Here is a 22,815-nt window from a genome sequence, read left to right as displayed (position 1 = left end):
TACATGTAGTGTGCCTTTACTGGAAGGAGCTTACTGAGAAAATAGGCCTTCAGGGCCTTTTGATGAAAAGTTGCTCAATTACCCTGTTTGTGGAACTGCACACACGTAAGCATAAGTATAATGTCATGGTCCCCTTACATTCCTGTTCAGAGAAAAAGGGTGTGACAATAAACTTCACATGTACGAGGCTGATCACAGAGTGTAAACAGTACTACATTAGGTAAATAGCAAGAGAGCATGCCAGGACAGCTTCTCATGATGGGTGGTTATCGAGCTCTAACATCTTAACTGTTAGAACAAGCATGAAGTGGGCCTGCACATTTATAAAATGGGCAATAATCCATTATGCATCAAGAAGGAGGTATGAAGAAATAACTCTTTAATTTTTTACTTCCACACAGCTATTTTTTCAAACATTTTATTACTTTTAATTAGTTAAACTACACAAATAAACTTACAAACAAGGAACTTCAGGGAACACATTTTTAAATCATTAAAAAAAAAAAACTTGTATAGTCCTGGTGTTGTTATGTTTAATGAAACATGTCTACAAACAAAAAATACCAAACAAAACTGATGTGTTTCCTCGGGAAGTTAAAACTGACAATGGCTTGCATGCCAGTCATTTTAATTGTTCGTTTTCAAGTCTCTATATATAGATATATAACTTACAAGAAGAACCTCAGACAAAAAACAATATGAATCCAGGAAGCTCCTACTCAAATAATTTCCCAACTACACAAATACACTGATCTATTTAGATGCCCCAGTGTGTGTGAAATCAAGGCTTTACAGCTCTTGCACATCCGCATGTAACTAAACCAAACATTATTCATTGTTTTGTTTTGAAAACAGCTGTACTTTCCTGTACGTGCTCTATAAAGGTCATTCATACGTGCTTTTAGTGTAGTTAATAAAGTAAAAACATAAATTTTTCAACACGATCTTTTTTTGCTTGTATAAAAGACCTAAAATATTACACTTTTGCCGGTATTTAATCGTACTTTGCCTCACGATAACTGTGCAATACAAGCAATAAATCTTCCACATTCTTCTTGTTCTCCACAGCATCATGCGTGGGCTCAGCCGTGTCCTCACAAGCCGCTGAGAATCCACTTTCCTCCCGGCGGAGAGCGTCACATCGTCCGGTTCCCCCTTTATAGAAGCCCCGCCCAGAAATCAGTCGATGAATTCAACATCGTACTCACCAGCGTCTGACCAATCAGCGCCTCGAGGGGGTGGTCTCGAGACGGTGGTCCGGGAGGACGATAACCAATGAAAACGTGTGCTGGTCGGACAAAGGGCTCGCGTCAACAATCGTTGGTTGCTTGAATGGGACATTATTCATGTCCACGCGGTTCGTATTTAAGGAGGTAAGATGAGGCGAGCTAGCGGTTTCCGTATAAAAAGTAACGGGTCCTAGCTGTCTGCACAGTTGATGTGATGTGCCACGAAGCGAGCTGAAGGTGTTTCCTTCCCAACGTCACTTTTCCCAAAAACGGTTACCGCCAGTATGTGCGGTGCAGCTCGGTCCCAGTAAGCTTGTTAAAAAGTCACCGGGTGTCACACTACCGGCGGCGTGTGGATGTGCACGCTGCTGCCAAATCATTCATAACCCTGGTAGCACTGGGTGTACTACTGCCAGCTCGTGTTTCACTGTGACTTAAAATATAATCACAGTTGTTAAGCATTAACTCAAAGACAAGCTGTCTGGGGTCATCTGGCTACAACAAAAGCAAACAAAGTGTGCGCAAAGACGCACAAAAAAATCGATATATAGAGAAATATAAAAACATAAAAAAGAAAGACAAAATAGACTGTTTTTGGTGTGTACGTGTTTTGCTGTGTTTTTATGTGACTTCGGTCTTGTAAGAAAAACATCATCACCGCCGTTTCTTTCTCTTTGCACACGCCCACCGCCCCTGCAGCCTACCCAAACGACGCTGTTCGCCTGTCGCCTGACCGGGTACATTAATACGTAGAGCAAGGGGAGGAGGAGGTCAGCTCCTTTTCTGTGTCCCGGTGTACCGAGAGCTGCCGTTTCATTTCATCACCGCCTCCGAGCAGCTCCGTTTTCTCTCTTTCTAGGTACCAGATTTTAGTAGTATCTGGTATTTTAATGAAGAAGTGCCAACATTTTTGATACATATTTCCTCCTCCACCTCGCCTCTGCCTGACTGGAGCTCACGCCGGAGCCGTTAAGAGAGAAGTTTAAACCCTAGCTGCTGCTCAGGAGACTGGGGTTACACCGTCCCACACCTCCCCTTCGCCGTCTCTAGTTGAAGATTTTTGGAGAATACCGTCCAAAAGTTTTCGTTTCTTTTTTTTCCTGTGTGCCAAGAGGACAGCAAAAGACGCCCGGCAGCATGACTCGGAGATCCTGTGCCATTTACGCCACCGGCTTCATCTGCGCTCATCTCCTGATAGTGGGAATCGCCCTGGTCGTGGCTCAAGTCTTCCAAACCATGATCCACAGCCGCTTAAAAAAGGTGAGTTGAATCTCTTAAAAAAGAAGATTTCTTTACGTTTTCGGTTCATTTGCCACTCTTCACATATGTCACACACGAGGGGTTCAAATGTTAGCGTTTCGTCTGCAGTAGCCAATCATGCACCTACAGCATCTCACCTGTGATGGCACATGCAGGGTCACACGACCGAGTAAATTGTATAGATTCAACTGTTCACGTTATTATGGGCTGTTTTTTGCTGCATTCTGTCCCTCCAGCGATGCGGGATGAACCCAGAGCCTGCCCACCTTCACGAATCCGCAGGATCCGAGGCTTATACTTTGTTTAAGTCTCCTTATAATGCTCTGTGATTTCGAGGGTTTTGTTTTTTACAAGCTTCAATTAAGACAGGCCATTTAACGTGTTTCGGTTTGTTTTAACGTTTTCCACAAAGACCGCTGTAGGTAGAAATCCCCTGTAACTCTCACAGTGAGGGGGAATATGATGAGGTGAGCTTGTCATGACCTTATCTCATTTCATAATGATTCCTCTTATTTGTTGGCTACCTTGAACAGTTTTTTTTTTTTGTTTTTTTTTTGTTTTTTGTTTTTTTTTTGCATCAGTTTGCTTATATTAGATGCGGCTGATTTTTGGGTGAAATGAGAGAAATATATAATCTATCATCAGTATATCATTTCATAACCTTTCCAGTACCAGTCAATGACCCGATGGCACATTTCTATTCATACAGGCACCATGCACTGTCTTTTTCAGGTGTTAGGTTTCTGAGAGGGATCATCAGTGGTGGTAGTAGTAGTAGTAGTAGTAGTAGTAGAAATCTAGTTTTGGGGGGTGGTCTGCAGGTCTGGAGGGATATGGGGGGAAGGGAGTCGAGTGAGCGGGCAGGAGAGACTGAGAGTGGTGGATCTATATCTCTCTTTGCATATTGTAGAACTTGTCATTCTTTCTGAAAATCAAGCATCCAACTTGTATAAATCAGGCAAATCTGCATCTATTTGATTGATAAATCCTCACATCTTGCCAAAGATAATTGGCTCTTTGGTGAAGTAGGTCCTTAAAATACAGCTGCACGCAGTCCAATCCTGTACATTTCTTAAATTGCAGCACTGCTTTATTTTGTGTCTTTGCTGTGAGCAAAATTTTTCTTGTGCAATTTTATCTGGGTAAAAATTACTCAACATAAATGCTTAATTTTAGTGGGTTTCAGTTTTGTGTAGTGATTTTACAAAATAACGTTCACTTGAGAAATAACTCAGGCTAAACATTTGTGTTTTACTGTATTTGGATTCAAATTTAGACAGAAACAGCTTTTGCTTCAAAAACCTGCTTTCACCATTGCACTTTTGCAGTTAAGTGTCTGCATGCTTGCGGACTGGTGGGGCATTAGGGGTGGGTCAGCCTGAACCATGAATGTCTGCTTTTTATTGTAGTTTAGGACATGGATGGGGTGATGGAGCAGGGGTGCTGCCAGTTGACACCCTCTCTCAGATAAACCTGCTGCTCTCTGCCCTTTAAAATGCCTCACATTCCTCTTACTGACACAAATTGTGTTGAATGCCATCTGCAAATCCTCATCAGTACTTTAAAACCTTTCTGCCTTTTCTTTCCTGCTTCAAAAAAAATTGCATCTTCATGTTAAGGAGGAAAAGGCTAAAATCAGCTCAGCAGAAAGGTTTAACATTCTATTTGTTTCAAGTTGGTGGCTCAATAACAGCTGCCTCACTGACATGGTTTCCCCTTCCTGGGGTTAAATTTAGGTCGGGGTCGCATTTTTTTTCTCTCATTTGCAGTCACGGCACCATCCCAGGGGACCCAAATTAAGAGAGTTAGTCAAAGTTCATCAACAGGGGACCTAATTCTGATGTGGCTGGCGATTACATGAAATGACAGCATAGCTAATCCTCTTTCACCACAGTCTTCCCGTTGAGTTAGGCTGTCTTGTACGCGTTGAACCAACTCCAAACAAATCTATCTAATCTGACTTTAAATTCGTCTCTTTGTAATAAGAAGCAGCCGATGTGTTTGGGGCAAGTCTGCGTTACCTCCAGGCACAAACTCTTGAGTTAAGCCGGATGTGGAGGAAGAGTCATAAAAGCCATGTGAGGAATTTGACAGACGTCTTGCCCCCAGGGGTATGATTTTTGTTTAGGAGCAACCTCTCCTAATTCCTTGCTGTTGTTCCGGGCTTGGCCTAGCCCAAGTCGTTGAGCTCAGATGACGAAACTGAAAAGAAGAGAACACCCACTCACGCCACTCCTCAGCTGTGTTTTCACTGTAGCATAAAAGCCTCCAAGACCAAGGTCGTGTTGGTAAAACTCAAAATGTGGCACAGTTTAAATGTTAAAGCTTCAACATTGTGGAAGCACAAAGAGAAATTTACAAAAGCTTTTATTTTCACAATGCCTACAATGTTTGTTTTTCTTCTTTTGCTGATCAAAGCAGGAGCTTGTGACGCCACACCTTAGTTGTACCTGAAGTTGCTTGGCAAAGGTCCAGTTCATTTCAATTTTTCCACTAGCAAATTCCACCGCAGTGTGTCTGTGTGCACTGAAAAACCTCCCTGCTTTGTCCCTTGGCTATCTTTTTTTTATTTTTTTTATTTCAAGGTTTTTCTGGAGATAAATTATGTTAATACAACTTTCATGAAGGACTTTCCAAAGACCTTTGTTCAAGGTTTGGCAAACACAGGGAGCCATGCGGGCTGTCACACAGAAAAAGCCCGACGTTGACTCAAACCTGTTTCGAAAGTGAGACGCTTTCTTTTAAAAGGGAACAAATTGGGTCATTTTTGCTTGTTGTTTAGCGCGTGGACACATCTTATGATGGTAGCACTCTTTCTCACTTCATGCAGTGTTATTCGAGCTCTTAATTAAGAAACAGGATCTTCAAAGCTCAAGAGAGTCTCACTTCTTAAGTACCTCAAGTTCTGTTCTTCCACATACTGGATAGTCATCTGCCTGGGATGTCAGGCTGAAAGTAATTATTCACAATTTCGGTCTCTGAATAATTTACATTGCACTATTTTTCACAGAATAAATACTAATCGGCAAAGAAACTAATTGCTGATTGTAGTCAGGTATGAACAGAAGACAAAAAGGGTAAAATCTTTAATCTTTAAGCGGGTGGTGAAAGAAGCTGGCAGAATTATTGGAACAAGTCTGCCAGAGATCAGTAATATCTTCCCCACTCGCTGTCTGAGGAGGGTGCACAGTATCCTGCGGGACCAACATCACCCTGCGCGCCACCTTTTCCATCTGCTGCCCTCAGGGAGAAGGTACAGGTCTATACAGGCCAGAACATCCAGACTGGCCAACAGCCTGTATCCACAGGCTGTGAGGCTCCTGAACTCTCTGCCCCCCTCTCACGGACAATAACCATATCCAACTTCTTAATAGCAATGAACTGGTCTGCATTGGTGCATCATATCTTTATTCTCTTCCCCCTCCTGCCCCCCCCCCCCCCCCTCTTTCTTAAATAGATAACTATCATATCTGATATCATATCTCACAGTACAATAATATTGAATGGGTTGCATTGTTGTATTTTGTCATGTTTCTCAGGTCTTTGTCTGAATTTCTACGAACATTATTGCTAAGGATTGTCTTATTGCATTGGAGTCACACTGGGTTAAATATGTACACTTGGGTTTTAAGGGGTATTTATTATTTTCTTCTTTTTTTTGGGTTGTATGGAAGCCCCAAACGCAATTTCATTGTTCTTGACAATAAATAAATAAATACTAAATACTAAATCTCATCAACACTAAATCAGCTAAATTTGTCTTTTTCACTCAGTTGTAGTTTGCTTTAATCTTATGTTCCCCTCTTTAATCAGTTGTCTAACTTGATCAAAGTAGATATTTTAGCTGACCCCTGTGATAATCTGATATGTGGTTTTCTTAAGCAGGAAAAGAGGAACTGATGTAACAAAGCTCGGAAAACAATAGCTTTAAGTAAAACAAGATGTTAACCCAAACAGGAAGTGCAGCCACACCTTAAGCTATAGTTTCACAACAGTAAGTGCCCGTGAGAAGCCATAGAGGACTATGTATAGGATCTCTAAAGAGCACCGCTCAGCCGACAAATCATTTGAGGAATGAAAGACACAGACGGAAGAGGGTCGTTTCTCCACACTAAGTTTAGAAAACTGGCAGGAATGGGAGGGGGGAAAAAAGTGTTTTCTTGTTTTTTCTGGTCAACGAACGGTCAACATACTTGAAGGTCTTTAATTTTCTTTTTACAGCTGGCAGTTCAAGTTAATTGTTACCGTTCCTCATGTTCAGCCATGTGGTGTCCAGGTTAATCTTACAGACGGTTTATGTACTAGAGCCCTTCATTTTTGTTTAGGTTTTTTCCCATAGGAGTTTAGCCAAAGAATCTGGGAAATGTCTGAAGCTGTTTTCAGCATTTTTGTGGTCATTTTGTTTTTCTGTATTTTGGCTACAAATCTTACCTGACATCCTGCATCCAGTATGATGGCTAACGCCACTAAGTGCAATGTTTTCTCATTCCAATATGCGAGTACCGTGGGCGGACTGAAAACCCACTGTCAGATTCTTGCCTAGGCTTGCTGAAGTTGGAAGACTGTGCTCAGTTTTTGCTAAGACTGGCTGGCTGTGCTGATGGTTTTTCAGCTGTGAAGGACTTTCCTCTGCTTCCCTCTGGGTTTTGAGGTGTTGGCCCGTCACCAGCTCCTTGCTGAAAGGTGCCGTGTGTTCTTTCAGATGGCCCTCTTTGAGACTAGAAAAAGAAAGCACTCCTAATATCAAATGCAGCGCAGCAACATTCTCATCACTTCATGCTTTGGGAGATATTATTCCTGTTTTTTGAATGTTTTTTTTCTTTTCTTTTGTTGATAGGAAATTACTTTAACAGAGAAGAGCCAAGTGTTCGAGTCATGGAAGAATCCACCTCCACCTGTTTATATGGAGTATTACTTCTTCAACGTCACCAATCCAGAGGTGTTCATGGCAGGTGGGAAGGCATCTGTTAAACAGATCGGACCTTATACTTACAGGTTAGTTTGTGAAGAAATTTAAATGCGTCTGTAATATGTAATGTTGGAAAAGTGAAATATTTTAGCCATGTTTGCAAAAGCCCTGTTTAAGGAAACTCATCTGAAGTTATTTTGATGTGTGAAATCAAAACAAAAGAAACTTGGAATAACTGACAAATGTCCTGTCCACACCAGGGAGTACAGGCCACGGGAAAATGTAACCTTCCTGGAAAATGGCACCAAGGTTTACGCCTTGAACCCAAAGACTTTTGTCTTTGTGCCTGAGAAGTCCGTCGGAGACCCACAGGTTGACATCGTCAGGACTGTCAACATCCCGTTTGTGGTGAGCGAATGGATTTCTATGACTAGAAGCAGAAAGGTCATATAGATTTTGGATGACATCCAAACGCATGTTCCCAAAATTTTCATTGTAGCATTTTCATTTTTTTGAACGGATAAACAGAAGGCAGCAGGCCAAGGAAGATGCAACTAATGACTCAGTGATCTTTTCCACTGTGTGTGATGGGAGCACTCTCACCTTTTGCCTCCAGCCTTCTGATGGTAGCATTGTTCTCTTTGTCCGTCTTCCTTAGGCAATAATGAACGAGCTGAACTCCTACTCCTTCTTCTTGCGAACTATTGTTTCCATGTACATAAACAGCCTGGGTATTGAACTGTTCATGACCCGCACTGTGCACGAGGTTCTGTGGGGCTTTAAAGACCCTCTTCTCACAAAAGTCCACTCCATGAAGCCTGAAGTAGATGAATATTTTGGGCTAATGTGGAAGGTAAGCTCAGCTGCCATTTAAGTTTTACTCACTTTGTTGTTTCCAGAGATTTTTTTTGTTTCTCTTGTTCTTAGGGGTTAGTCACACAAGAGGAAGTCTGTGGTAATGTCATGTAAGAAAATTCTGAATGCTCACATGCTGATGGATGACATTTTTATTTCCTGTTTATAGAGTATTGTTCGCATCTTAGCGACGCCACAACCACGTGATCCTGAGTGTAGCATTTAGAGTGACTTAAAGACAATTACTAATTTGTTAGTCTGTTTGTTTGTTTGTTTTTTTTGGTAACAGAAAATTTATGTATTTGGCCTTTTTGTGTTTGAACTGATTTCTGATCAGTTTGTTGTTCAAAATATTGATTTAAACTGAAGTTTAATCTTCACTTGGTTACTTGTGGTTGCGCTGACAAATACAAAAGCTGAATCACATTTTTTTGCTGATGTTCTTATAGCAGCAGAATATCTGTTTACCATCCCGCACAGTTTTCTATCACAGCAGCTGACAGCAGTTTTATTGTCTGTTCAACAGAAAAACGGCACCCATGAAGGAGAGTTTGTGTTCCACACCGGTGAGCAGAATTACTTGGATTATGGGAAGATCGACACGTGGAACGGCCTGAGGTAAAAACTCATACAGGCCACTTTCAATTGTCTTTATATAAACTCTTTTATTTTCATTGTTTCTTGAATGGTAGGAAACACTTTCTAGCCGGCAAATGGCTTCCTCTTCCTTCCACGCACCTTAATAGCATTTACTACGTTATGCAATGTTCATCCGAAAGTCCAGAGGGGAAAGTCTTTGCTCCCTGGCTTTAGGGGGAGAGGGGTTGCAAAATGGATATTTGGATATGTACATCAACCTTGCACTTTGAATGTGTGTTTAGAGTACTGTGTGTGCTGAAAAAAGTACTCACTTTGATGAAGCAATACAGAAATACTCGGTTTCTGACACAAAAACGGTCAAACTATACTGAAATTCCTTGTTCGTACAAAATGGCTGCTGTTGTAGTGACTCTGTAGCACAGTGGCGGTATGGGTGTAATCGCAGTCAGCAGTTTGATTTTTCAGCTTGAGAGACCTTGATAATTCCCTGCTTTCTATTCACTTGTCGTATAATACCGGAAATGTGAGTAAGGCCAAATGCCAAAAACATAATGTCTCTCAGCTGTGAGAGATGTGAAATATTTATGGGTTTCCCGTGTTTATTTCAGCTTTCAGGAAGATTGTATTGTTGTAGAAGGTGAAGGCTGAGAACGAGTTGCAAAATAATTCTGAGGGAGAATTGGGGGGTGGGGTGGGGGGTTAAATGAGTATAATTTCTTTTAATATTTGCTTTTTTGTGGAATTGCAAACTAGAGCAGTACTAATACTTGTTTGTTTGTTTTTTTTGTACAAATTAATATCTGGTTCTTCTTGATCAACAGGGAAATGTCGTGGTGGTCATCCAATCAGAGCAACATGATCAACGGCACCGATGGCGCAGTTTTCCACCCGCTGATAAACAGGAACGAGTTGCTCTACATCTTCGCTGCTGATCTCTGCAGGTGTGCATCCTTATGTGGCTTTAAATTTGTTTACAGGCAAAGCACCCGGTGGGGTGAGGACAAGAACTTCAACCGAGGTTAATGAAAGGAAATGCCAACTGAGTCGCACAGTGTGTGCTTACAAACACACTGATAAGGGCAACTTCTGAGAAGGCATCCAGTAGAAACTCAGTTGGAAAGAGTTAGGCCCAGACATGCCAAGATTGAACAGGAAATGAGCGTTGTCATTCTTTATTCTGTTTAGAAGATTTATAAATATAAAGAGAACTATTTCCTTCTTGAATGGCACTTGAGGTCTTTATTAAACCCATCCTGAAGTCCTTAAGTGATGAGTGCTTTCTTTCTCTCCTCAGGTCTATTCATTTAGCCTATGTGGAAGACGTGGAGGTGAAAGGGATTCAAGCGTACCGCTTTGCACCCCCTAATGACGTCCTCATGAGCCCCAAAAACAACCCCGCCAACGCGGGCTTCTGTGTGCCAGCTGGTGACTGTCTCGGCACCGGAGTGCTTAAAGTCAGCGTTTGTCGAGAAGGTAGGAGCACCGAGCCATCCCACCGTCAGCCTCTCCCTTGCCCCAATTACCCAATTCCCCCACACACTGGCCCCATGACACATTTTTGTTTTTCTCCTCATTTCCCCCACCCCTCAAAAAAAAGGTCCTTCCACTCAGCAACCCTGTGCCCTGGCTGCTATCTGACATTCCCACTGTTTGAGCAGGCCAGATTTTACTCAGTGGTTCAATAATTAACTGTGCCGACTGAGATTGCGGTCGGCACAGTTAAAATATTGAACTATTTTATGGTGGTTATTAAGGGAAGTACAGTTGTTCTGATAACATGATCTTAACTGGGCTTTAAGGAAAGATGCTATACCGTAACCTCTAAACTTTCCTGTTTGTTCATTTGATTAATTACTTTTATAGTTTTATTACATTTGAGTGAAAAAATCCACACTGTAAGAGTCTTAAATAGGAAATGTTTTATGGTTTTATATTAGGCTGCTGCTGATTAAACTCAGCCGTAATCGAACACAATTGGCTGTTGGCATCACTTCCTGCAATTCAAATGTAAAGGAAACTCTGTTGTGGTGTGACATTTCAGCAAATCAACATCAAGGCCTGCTGTGATATGCAAAGTGGTGTCATCCTGAAACTGAGTGCTGTAACCACAAGAAAAAAAACATTATTCACTGTAGCAGTGATGTGACAGTTACAACCTGCACCCACTTTTTTTTTTTTCTTTTTTTTTTTTAGAAACAGCAGCTTTCAAAGGTTGAATTAATATAATTAAAGGAAATTTGTTTAGGCTACAATCAAATGAGATTAAATTCTCAAATCAAATCTTTAGCACAGACTGTCCATGCTGCAAGTGTTCAAGATTTGTGCATGCAGACGTCACCGACCCATCTCCATAATTGGAGACTCGGCTTTCCAACGTGACTTTTCTTCCAGCATTTCTTGTACCGACACTTTGTCTGCCAGAGGGTCCAGACTAAGACGAAAAGATGAGGATGTTGCATTTCAAACCACATCTAAATGTTTTTTTTGATCTGATGTGGAGAAATATTTAGTGCTCAACACTTTCTAAAATCTAAATATGTTTTAAAGAAAAAAGGGGAAAAAAAAAATCAAAGTTTCGTTTTGATTGACTAAATGAAAACTACTATTTATACTTTACTCCTATGACAGAGCATCTTCGTGTTTCTGTTTTGCTAATGCGTCATTTTAAGGAGTAACGTCTTCTTTGCTAAACGACTGATCACATTAGTTTTCTTGTTTTTAAAGAAAAGCAGCGTTCTCAGCTAATCATTACCAACGCTCAATAAAACCTAAAACACACATTCATTAGCTATCATTTCTATTATATCGTTTAGTCACGAGTGCATGTTTCCGTCACACAAAGCACTGGCTGTTATCTTAAGTTACTACTTTTATCGTTTTTTCCTTGACCCTTGCTGTTTTAATCTTTAGATAGAAATATGACTCTGATTTGTTTCCCTCAAGGCGCTCCCATCGTGGTGTCCTTCCCACACTTTTATCAGGCTGACCCCGCTTACATCAACGCCATTGATGGCCTTAACCCCAACAAGGAGGAGCACGAGACGTATCTTGATCTGCAGCCGGTATGTTGAACACTCAGTGCTGTTATCATGACTAATGGGTGTGTAATGGACTTCGATCTGTCCTTCCAAATTAGAGTGGTTGCTTTATAAATTTTTTTTTTTTTTTTTTGAGGGGGGGGTTAATCCCTCTATTTGTTTTTGTTCGGACTTCATTTTATTTTGTGTCCGGCTCATTGTAAGTATTTTTACTGATCAGTGCTCAACACGCATGCAACATTATTTTTTTGTTTTTCACTCCTATGAAAAAAAAAAATAAATAATAATGTTCAGCTATATTATTATTATTATTATTATTATTATTATTATTGTTATTATTATTATAGTCTGAATTGTTATTGCTATTGTACTGATCATCCCTACCACATAAACAGGGCATCACTTTAACATTGAGTGAGTTAAATTAAGTCTTTTACTTGAGTGTTTGCACAAGTCACTTTTCAAATTGCACGTGATGTTAAAATAACAGATTTAGCTTTTTTTTTTTTTTTTTTTTTGTGATCTACTTTTGCATCAGAATGGTCCCACCACCCTCCTTGTTTCTGCTGAGAAATGCTCAGAGCACATACTTGCGGTAGCATTGTGACTTGGTGGCTAAGAGTTTCACTTCCTGGTTAAATAAAGATTCAAATAATACACAAAGATGGAAAGACGACAGCGATCGCATTCTTCTGACGATGGGGGGAGAAGAATATCTATGTGATATCATGCGTACAGTAATCCAAACAAGGAAAAGAAAGTTTTCAAACAATAGCTAAAGTATCTCATAGTTTGGGAATTATAAACACATATTTCTCTGATACTGTCTAACTTGGCCTCTAAATTCTGTTGTTTAGTTTTTCGGGGGTTTTCATGCTTGTTGCTGCAGTTTTTCTTAAAAGAAAAAGAAAATTAAACTTCTTCCCCAATTTTTGTCTTTGCTCTCCTCTTCGTAGACGGCAGGAGTTCCCATTCGTGCCTGTAAGAGAGCTCAGCTCAACATCATTCTGAAGAGAGTCCAAGGCTTTCCGTAAGTCAGGCTTTGTTGAACTCTGATCCACTGTTTACTGTTGCCACATGCACTGTGACACCATTTCAGCCACATGTTGAAGCCACATGTTGAGCCAGATGTCTCCCCCTGACCTCGCCGTGCTTGTCTTTCTGCCCCGCAGCAAAACGAAGAACATCACCGAGACCATTTTCCCCATCATGTTCGTCAATGAGGTGAGGATCTAATCTTTTAGCACAGCTTAACGTGCTTGACTAACCGTGAGTGAACTGCTTAGTCAGTACTGTCATCTTTCACAACTCTAGACAGCGACTATTGACGATGAGTCAGCAGCCCAGATGAGGTCACTGCTCCTCATCGTGACTCTTGTGTCCAACTTCCCCGTCCTCATCGTGGGCTTGGGCATCATCCTGCTGCTCGTGTTTCTCGTCTTGTTCTGCCGAAACCGCCAGAAGAAGGTAGGGACTGCCACATTCTGCTGTGAACTAATCTGCAGTAATGATAGTTACTCTGTTTTGAGGTGTGTTTGCTGCCCACTGACATTATCTCACAGTATAACTAAGTCTGGTAGTTAGACGTTAGTCATAAGTTGCAGTAAACACTAGTCTTAAAGGTTTTGATCATTTGGTTCTTGCATGGACAACAACTTCCTCTACCATTGACCCTGAGGAGCTGCAAGTTTAACCCACAGCTGCGTGCATGTTAACTAACACATTGCATGATATCTGTGCAGCAAAGTCAGCATGAGCAGTTTTCCACAATACGAATGGATCACGTGATGCGGGTTGGGATTTTTTTTTTTTTTCCCTTGTTGAACGTTCCCTAACAGCTGATGCATGTTTGAATTCAGGAAGCAAAAGTTGTCCAACATTTCCTTTCAGTCAGACCAGACATGAATGTAGCGTAGTAGCTGCAGTTCATTGAACGATAGTAGCCTAGAGATGATGTACAACACATGTTCCCCCTGTTATCTCTAACAGTGCAGGACTGCTAGTTTGAAGCCCCAGCTCTCAGATTATTACAGTTTGCTATTCTGTGTGCAGAAGGAGGCCTGCTACATGTTACAGGAATAGCTTGAAGAACTATTTGCTTCTGTTGCTAATCTCTTAAATGAGATTGATACCACTGTGTGCGTCTCTGCGTGGCCACATATGAAACTTAATCATGAGGACAGCTTGCCTAGCTTAGCAGAAAAAAATAGAAGCAGAAATTTACCTGCAGGCACCTACTTCTCTGGCTTTTGATTACACAATATAAATGATCTGAGAGATTTGGAGATGGAGCCAGGCCAGCTGTGCACCCCTGTGCTAAGCCGAGCACTGTCTCATCTACAAAAGCAAATATTTCCAAGAGCTGTTCCTGAACATGCGCATGTGCATCCAAGTTTATATGTCGGCACAAAGAGGATGTTGATGCTTAATTGCAATGTGAAGAAATGTTGTATTAACCATGTTCTAATTTTAATTTTCTGTAACCCCCCTTTTTTCCTTTTCTGTTTTAGAATGAAGTAAAACGTATTGATTTTGCTGAAGCTTTTCATTCTTTTGCTGTAAGTCTTCAGTTTTGCCTTGTTTTCTGTTCTCCTTTTTAATTTGTTATCCACCATCTCTCATTGTTATCATTTTAATTATCATTATGGGACATTTTCTCACCTCACAGTAGTTGTCATTATTATTATTATTATTATTATTATTATTATTATTATTATCCCTAATTTAAGTTAATGTTTCTGTGGTGGCTTTGTTTTTGTACTACTGGTGCACATTTGCATTGTAGTGTAAACATTTCAGAGCATTTATTCATATCTTTAATGTTAATGAGCAGACTTTTTGCCACTTCTGTTGTTTGTACTGACGACGTCTATCCTCGATTCTCCACGCGCAGACGGCGAAAGATGACACGGCCTACACTCCGGTCAGCGACAAAACAGACGAATCGTCAGAGACGCCGGCCAGCCAGCCAATGAAGAACGGTTCCTACATTGCCATGTCTCCAGTGGAGGCACAGAAGTGTTGATCGAGGATCCCCTCAGGAAGGGGGCTGAGGAAGCAGAACGAGGGTTTCACGTTATAACGGGCGGGCGGGGGGTTGCATAAACAGTGGGCTCATTTTCACTTCACTTTGGGGGTTGGGGAAAGCAGTTGGACACAAACCCCAGTAATTGTTTAGTCAACAAAGACATTGCTCCTCTCACTGAGCCTTCTTAAGACTGTCTGTCCTCCTCCACTCTACCTGCTGAGCATGGCCCTCTATGCCTGCTGCAGCACAACCAACAACCCTGCACTCTAATCCTCATTTCTGTCCTGGTTGGCCCTAAAAGATAAAGGGACTGGCCGGGTGGGCTCAGCCAGGACGCGGCTTTCTTTATTTCCTGTAATTCTTCTGAGGGAACATGGTAGCATACATAGGTGTCACTCTAGCACTCTGATGCATGACCTTCTGAGCAAAAATTTAACGGTTAACAAGACACGCAGAGCATTTTGCATACACGCGAACAACAGTGGGGGTGTTGCTACTGTCGCATTCCTTCTCTATCCTGTCAGTCAGTGTTGTCCGAGGAGAAAACTTTAAGCCAACAGATTAGAAAATCCCTGCAGAGTAAAGTCTGAGCTCAGAAGACTTGACGGTTTTCCTAGCCTGGTATTTTCTTTTATACGTGGAACAGACTGAGCCAAACCATTTGCCTTTTTTCCTAAGATAATGGAATAGTACAGAGACACACGAACACACACAGGACTTCTAGTATCAGTCAGTGAACGTGTGTGTGGACCTTATCTTACACTTCAGTGTCCTGTTTTCATGGACAACGTGCAAATATTTTTTTTCCCCCTAACATAAGCGTGATAAAGTGAAACACCGGAAATGGTTTTTTTGTAATTGCTTCCTCCTTGACTCATTTTTATTTGTCTTTCCCAGAAGAAAAAACACTGGTTTAAAAATGGAATTATTCAGACGTCAGCTATATCCGAGTCCTCGGTTGAGACCTTCACTCGTTAGCTGTAAAACCGATAGGACAAATGGCACTGAGCATCACTGAACACTTCAAAACAAAAAGGAAGAAAAAATGAACACCCACAGAACTTACGAGGGAGTCTTGAACCAGTTTTCTGCCTTACAATGGTTCAGCGTGTTCTTTATTTTCGTGCATCGTTCAAATAAGCTGGAAAAATCTTGTACATATGTAAAGGGGAACTGATGAAATACCTCTGACCAAATCCAGCAAGCAGTCCTTCTCGGTGTGCTGAAAGACACTAATCTTGCTCTGGTGTTCGCGCTCCTGCACGTCTACACTGTTACATATTAGAGAAAGCACAATTTGGATTGCTAAAACCAGTCCTCACACAAGCCTACCGTTTTGGGGGGTTTTTTGGGAGGGGGAGGGTTGTATTTTTTTCCCCTTTGGTCCTGTTATGTAAATGTATTTACAGCTGATCTGTCAAAGACACTGTCGTGTGCCATGACCACTCGCTGTTCATTCAGTTTGCCAAGGAGTTATAGACACGGAAGGCAAACTCGGCACGCAGCGCTCGAATCACTGTCTGTCTTACATTTCACGTTTCACGTCAGGCACGCCTTCCAGCCCACAGGCGATGGAAGCCAGTGGGGAAGTGAATTTAAGGCCATAATACTGTCTGCGTGGAAAAGTTCCCTGCACTTTGCCTGGAAATTGTGCCCTGTATATTTTCACTTCTTGTCTTTTTGTTTGTGTTTTTTGTCATGTTTTGTCCTGACAATGCAAAGTGGTCCATATGTTAAGAACATTTCAACAGTTTGTCCTGGCTAGTATTGTTTTTGATGGATGTTGTTGTAAATGAACAGCGGACATCCATGCCTCTGTGTTACTTGTGTTCAGCACAAGGAGTGTCTTCTTTTTTTGATATACTTTTGTATTTGTTATTGCTGCTAAAAATGCCATAACCTATGAACATGTATCTGAATGTGGGGTCCACATGTGCTCACATGAAATTTCGGGTTGAACCACAGGGGCTTTTTTTTTTTTTTTTTTTAACCGACCCTCTGACACCTGAGCACAGTTTGCTGCCATTTATTGGAATTAGAGCAGTTACAGTTATGAGTACAGATATTTTGTAACCTCTCTTTCATCTATTGGCAGGTGATATGACCATATCACATGTATCTTTGAGGGTTTTATTAGCAGACAGTTCGCTGGAGGGGGGCCGGAGTCGGAGTTTGGGTTTAATAACACTGTGGTCGAGAGTCCTTTAATGCAAGTTTGGAAAAGACACACATTTGCTTTCTGGTGAACATTTAAATGCCACTCTGTCCTTTCAGACTATGGCCTGCTGCCAGTTAGCATAACTTAGCTTGAAGCTAGGAAACAGAAAAAAGCTTGTCTTGCTTTTCCAGCAGTAACAAAACCAATTCAGCATTTCTAAGACGGTGATCCATTTTGGTCATTATTTAGATAACACAGACTGAATATCTACTCTAAGAGCACTTAAGCCCTCAGTTGGTCCTTTCTGCGCTGTCCAATGAAGAAAAGCCACATTAGTTATAATCCATGCTTGTTGCTATTTAGTTGTGTAATCTTTCTTGGTCATGCTTTCTGAGTAGCTGTAGCCTTCTAAGTCTCCAGAAAAGTTGTCCAAGGTAACCACTTACAATGCTGATGGGCTGATTTAGTATATAAAACACCTGTATCCAGCTTTAATTTGTGGTATCCAAGATTTACCTTGCAAAAGTAATTTAAAAAATTAAAATAATTCGGCAAATGTCAGGATCCTTCGCATGCCAGCTTTTTCCCTTTATTTTCAGTTTCGGCACCGAGTCAGACTAACCATCTTTCTCGCTATAGACTCAATGGACAGATAGTGGTATCAGTTCACAAAAGCAAATATTTCCAACAGTGTTGAAGTCTCATTCTGAAGTGAAATCAATTCACTCAAGGCCTTTAAGAAAAAAAAAAAAAGTCCACACGCATGCGACCTCCACCCTGTGCAAACTCGCGGTTCATCGTTGTTCAGCTTTTTAAAAATGTATCGACTTGAACCTGAAAGACCTTAATCCAGAGGATCGCGTTTGTGTGTTTGACCCATCACTCTCATTCCACTGTACTATACTGACCTTTGAGTCCGGTCCTTTAAGCCCATTGGCTCATTCCAACTTGACCAAAGATAACCCCTATAGATCTGCCCCGGCACTGTGTTTACTCTCCGCGATAATGTTACAAAACCTACTTTTTTTTTTTTTTTTTTTTTTTTTTTTTCCTCCCCTCCTTCCTTAAACATGTGCCACAACTTTTGTGAAAGTATCTGAGCATTGTTGCAGGAGCTTGAATGAGTGTATGTGCCTTTTACATCAAGGCAAGAGTAAAGAGAGGGGGGGAAAAAGGAAATTTTTCATGTTTAATGGTATTAGTTTTATTTTCACCCAGTGCGATACAAACAAAAGTGATCAATGCTCTTTGTGGGCAGAGAAAAAAAAATCTCAGTATTATAAGACAAAGCAATACAAAGCTGTGTAAAATAAACTGGATGTTTGCAAGTGGCCACAGAATATTTCAGTATTTATGTTGTTTTCCTTTTCTTTTTTTAATTAGTATTGTAATATAGTAATTCATTTTGTATTTAGCCTTTTTTTTTTTTTTTTTCCCCTTCCCCACACTGAAAAACACTTAGGTATAAAAGATGGCCCAGTATGCCATACTGGGAACAAAGAGTCTGTAACGATGTTGGGCGTGGTTTAAGTTTTGGGTGTTTGTGTTTGATGAGTATGAGAACTTGTGCTTGTGGAATAATGAATTATTTCTGTCAAACTGGAGTGATTTTTACTGGAAGGCTGATTATCTTGACCTAGTAAAGCGGCGATATTGTGTAACATATCTAGATGAATGAAGCCCTCCTTCAGGGATGAGCACTAGTGCCATACCATCCTTTTTGTTGTTACAGTTTTTTGTTTTTGTTTTTTTCCCCATTTCAATATCCTGAAGTCACTAACAGACACTTCCTTTATAGATATACTAATTTGTTTTGCTGCTGAAAATGACAATCTCCCTTGTCATGTTAGGTGCAAAATGATTTCAAAGTAATATTCATTTTTAGTTTTTGATAATTTACACTGCACAGATGTTTCTACAGTGCTTTTGTAAACATTTCTAGTGTATTTCCAAAAAAAATAAAAGTGTAAAGTTTACACTGTCTTATGTCTTTTGTTTAAACGTCTAAGATGAAGCAGTATAGCTATGAGGCTCATCTTTGTGTTGATGCAGTTTGGATTTGGCTCAAATATTCAGATTTTAAATTAAGCCTAAATATTGAATTTCTCAAATTTATTGATCAGAATTTAAGACTGAGAACAAAACCTGAATATTGGTTAATTTAATAGTGACAAAAACTCTTTGCTGCTTCTCAGAATCAAAGATTGCACTCATGTACATGCCACTTGTGCTTATTAGCAAAAACATAGTTGTGAACTACTACTGCAAGCCAGGATGGATCTGTGTTTTTGATTTTAGCGGCAAATTTGAGGCCTCCTGTCTGACAGCTAAAGCCTGGCTGAAACTAGGTTAGGCAACAGGACAATGATCCCAAGCACATCAGCAAATCTATAACAGGATGGCTTAAAAAGAAAATCAAAGTGTTGCAACGGTCCAGTCAAAGTCCGGACTTCAACCTGATTGAAATGCTGGATTTTTAGCAGAGCTGTGCATAAATGAATGCTCAAACTTCAATGAACTGAAGCAACGCTGTAAAGAAGAGCAGGTCGAAACTCGACCATAATGTTGTGAGAGACAGTCATGCAAAAACATTTAAAGTTATTGCAGATTAAAATAATAAGGACCAGGGTTTTTTTCTCTTTTCTTATATCCTAATACAGAAAATATTGAACTGAACTTAAAACTGAAGTTATGAGTTAGCCCTCAATCATTGTTTTAAAAAGGAATTTCCACATTTCCCTACCTCTAGAACAAGTTTAGTGTTGCGTGTCTGAATAAACCAGGTTAAAGTCTTGAGAGGTCTCCTTATTAATATTTAAGTAGTGGCCTAAAGTTGGAGTTTCATGTTGTTTTACTGTGATAATAGACAAAAACAAAAAAACTGTAATAACTTATGACTTAACTAGTCAGTTGTTCTTTTTTCACAAGCAAATGGTTTTATTTAAATAACAAATAAGCCAGTAAGCACTTTATGCTCTCAGTAACTACTTTTAAGCTAAAACACACACAGAGACATGTTTTTGTGGGTTGTTTATCAATTGGAATTTCGAACTTTTTCTATTCATAAAGCTTATAGTTGGGGCTGGATCAGGTAACCCTGAATCCTTTACCAGTACTGTCTTACTTGTAAACACATACACAAACACACACACAACACAGAGTGCTGCAAAAATAATAGCATACACCAATAATCTTTAATATCAACAGCAGCCTTCCAGCTTTTGATCAGCACCATGGACAACGACTGCAGTCAAAATTCGGAGAAAAGAACACATTCATCATAACCTCACACCATTTTCTTCAACTAGGCGACCACAAGCTTGAAACAAATGTAGCCTTGCTAAATAAAGACAACTGTAATATCTATAAGCATAGATCAAAAGCAAGAAGTCAATTAAACGTCCTCACAGACTGACATTTACAACCATTTCCAGAGGACCAGCTTCCACACATAACACACATATGCTAGAATATGAGTAAAGATTTTGAACATATAGGTGGTAACAATGTTTCAATTCTTTACAAAAAGTTAAATACAATGAACAATTATTGACAACACCTTTTCCCCCTAAAACTAGCTAATGTGTTCCCAAAACATTTTCTTTTAAAAATTTACCTGCAAATAATGCTTTTTAAATTATTGCTAATGTTTGGTCTGAATCACCATTAAATTCCAAATAATTACATGCCCTGGAGAGTCCACAAAAGCATGCAAAAATCATAAATGTGTTGACCTAAAAGGAAGAAAAGGGAAGATTAATTTCAGTTTAACTGGACCTGTGTTTTTTTCCAAACAAAACTTGATCATAAACTGCAGCAATAAACTAAATCCCAGCTGCAAAAACGATCACACAACCTGTTTCCTCTTAAAATGATGTTTTAAACTTTTAATCTTCTAAAAATCTTTTGAAAATCTCCAACTTGGAGCTTTCTACTTTTCTGTTTAGCGTAACTTCGAATTAAATGCAGCAGCACTCATTAAAGAAATATTGTTACATGTTTATCCTTCATGTCAACCTGTATCACAGACAAATCTACAAATCCGCGAGGACATGGCATGTGTACACACAGCAGCCTTGTGTTGACGGCCTCGGGGCGGCTCCCTCTCCCTGAGCTCTTCTGAGAATTTACATCATATATTTCTGCCTTCAAGGGGATCATTTCAGGGTCCGCAGGGTCAGCGCATTTTCTCTTTCAGCGGGTAAATTAAATGTTAATTATTTACATTTTTAAGACTTGACTGACCTTCAGTAGAGTTGAGATTATCCTCTGGACTCCTGATTAAGTGATGCCGTTGTTTAGCTCCAAATACATAAAGCAACTGAGTGTAAAACCTACACTTCTTGTCTCTTTATCAACCCAAAATATAAGAAACCACAGTTTCTTTACTTGTACTCTGATTTTATTCCAAATTATGTACGTTTCTGTGATTCCAAATTACTTTTAAAGTTTCCTTGTTTTGTTTTTGAACTATATAGCCTGTAAAAATAGTTCCAACAATTGGCTATAACAAAAACATGCATGTTTTCATTGAACTTCAAAGAAAAGTGATAACAGTTTTCACTATTTGTTAAAAACATCAATTAAGATAAAGGTTAGCGAGCAGAGCAAAGACACATTTTAAAAAGAAAGTAAGAAAGTGAACCACGAGAGAACATCAATATAAAAGAAGATACTTTTAAGTGACAGTTTGCACATCTAGAGTTTAAAAAGTTGCTAGTGTACGTTTAATTTTACTTGTGTGGTGTTTTTTTTTTTTTACTTCATTGAAGAATAAAAAGAATGAAATGTTTAAACACTCCAGAGATTAAACACCAGTGAGACATCAAGGACAAACCATGAAATGTTCTGTGTAGAAACAGTCTACACTGGCAAAATCTGATGAATACTCCGATTGTGGAATTGGTGAATTGAGTTTTGGTTTTGACTCTAAAATTTCTTTCTGAATTAAAACAAAAGCTGTGAGCCGCTGAATTACAGTTACACTCGGTGTTTTTGATTAAAGTGTTTATTTGGTGACTCATTTCTTGGAAACCCACAAAACTGGGTCTATCTGTTATCTGTTAATCCATTTGGGCAAGTAGACATGGTCAAGACGGCCTCCTGAGTTCAAACTGAGCAGAAAGGGAAGGGAAAGTGATCGGGAATTTTCCTACATGATCATTTAGAAAAAGAGAAAATATCCAATGAGCGACAACTGTCTGGGTGAAAAGAATGGTTTTACTGCTTTGAGTTTATAGGAAGGTAACAGTAACTCAAATTACCAATAGTGACAACCAAAGTATGCAGACGAGCATTTCTGAACACACAGAAGCAGAGGACCACACCTGGTGCCACTACTGATGCTACAATTCACACAGTCTCGCCAAAACTGGACACTGTTTGTGAAAAATCTCAACTTCTGCCGCAACATTCAGACGGTAGGGTCAGAGTTTTTGTGCTGGTGGTGGCGTAATGGTGTGGGGGTTTAGACAGATATATTAGGATTACTTGAAACTACACCGAAGTGTCCGTTACTAACTATTACTTAAAAGTATAGTCAACCACCTGCAAATCTGTCATGCCGACCTCACCCGTCACTACATGCTCCATCAAACTGTGAGTCTTTCTTTCACATGGTGCATTAGGCCAGAGCTCCAGAAGCTTTTCAACTGTAAGACCACCTGCAGACTGTGAACAATACTCTGGGAAAACTGGGTCTAACTGCTTTCTGCTTTGTCCCATTAGTTAGAGGGTCT

General features: G+C 40.1%; 1 protein-coding gene across 2 annotated transcripts; it reads left to right on the top strand.

Annotated features, from left to right (window-relative positions):
• The first annotated feature begins 1,959 nt into the window (after positions 1–1,959).
• scarb2a (scavenger receptor class B, member 2a) lies at positions 1,960–16,883 on the top strand. 2 transcript variants are annotated; one of them, XM_085367480.1, is made up of 13 exons: positions 1,960–2,489; positions 7,327–7,484; positions 7,659–7,806; positions 8,057–8,251; positions 8,780–8,871; positions 9,675–9,794; positions 10,148–10,326; positions 11,797–11,915; positions 12,848–12,921; positions 13,064–13,115; positions 13,206–13,358; positions 14,402–14,449; positions 14,785–16,883. In XM_085367480.1, the coding sequence occupies exons 1-13, from the start codon at positions 2,367–2,369 to the stop codon at positions 14,914–14,916; spliced, it is 1,593 nt and encodes a 530-aa protein (XP_085223606.1). In that variant the 5' UTR covers positions 1,960–2,366; the 3' UTR covers positions 14,917–16,883. The 2 variants fall into 2 exon arrangements, with proteins under 2 accessions (XP_085223606.1, XP_085223607.1); XM_085367481.1 differs by lacking the exon at positions 14,402–14,449.
• The last annotated feature ends 5,932 nt before the right edge of the window (positions 16,884–22,815 follow it).

This window comes from Diplotaxodon limnothrissa, linkage group LG12 (assembly GCF_057381915.1).
Source record: "Diplotaxodon limnothrissa isolate DT_005_m linkage group LG12, D_limnothrissa_male_GT1.1, whole genome shotgun sequence".
Lineage (NCBI taxonomy): Eukaryota > Metazoa > Chordata > Actinopteri > Cichliformes > Cichlidae > Diplotaxodon > Diplotaxodon limnothrissa.
This window is presented reverse-complemented; position numbering and strand designations above follow the sequence as displayed.

Coding starts and splice junctions, on each gene's coding strand:
- scarb2a (XM_085367480.1), top strand. CDS start 2,367: ATGACTCGGAGATCCTGTGCCATTTACGCCACCGGCTTCATCTGCGCT. Junction 9,795..10,147: donor TTCGCTGCTGATCTCTGCAG/GTGTGCATCCTT, acceptor TTCTCTCCTCAG/GTCTATTCATTTAGCCTATG. Junction 11,916..12,847: donor CGTATCTTGATCTGCAGCCG/GTATGTTGAACA, acceptor TCCTCTTCGTAG/ACGGCAGGAGTTCCCATTCG.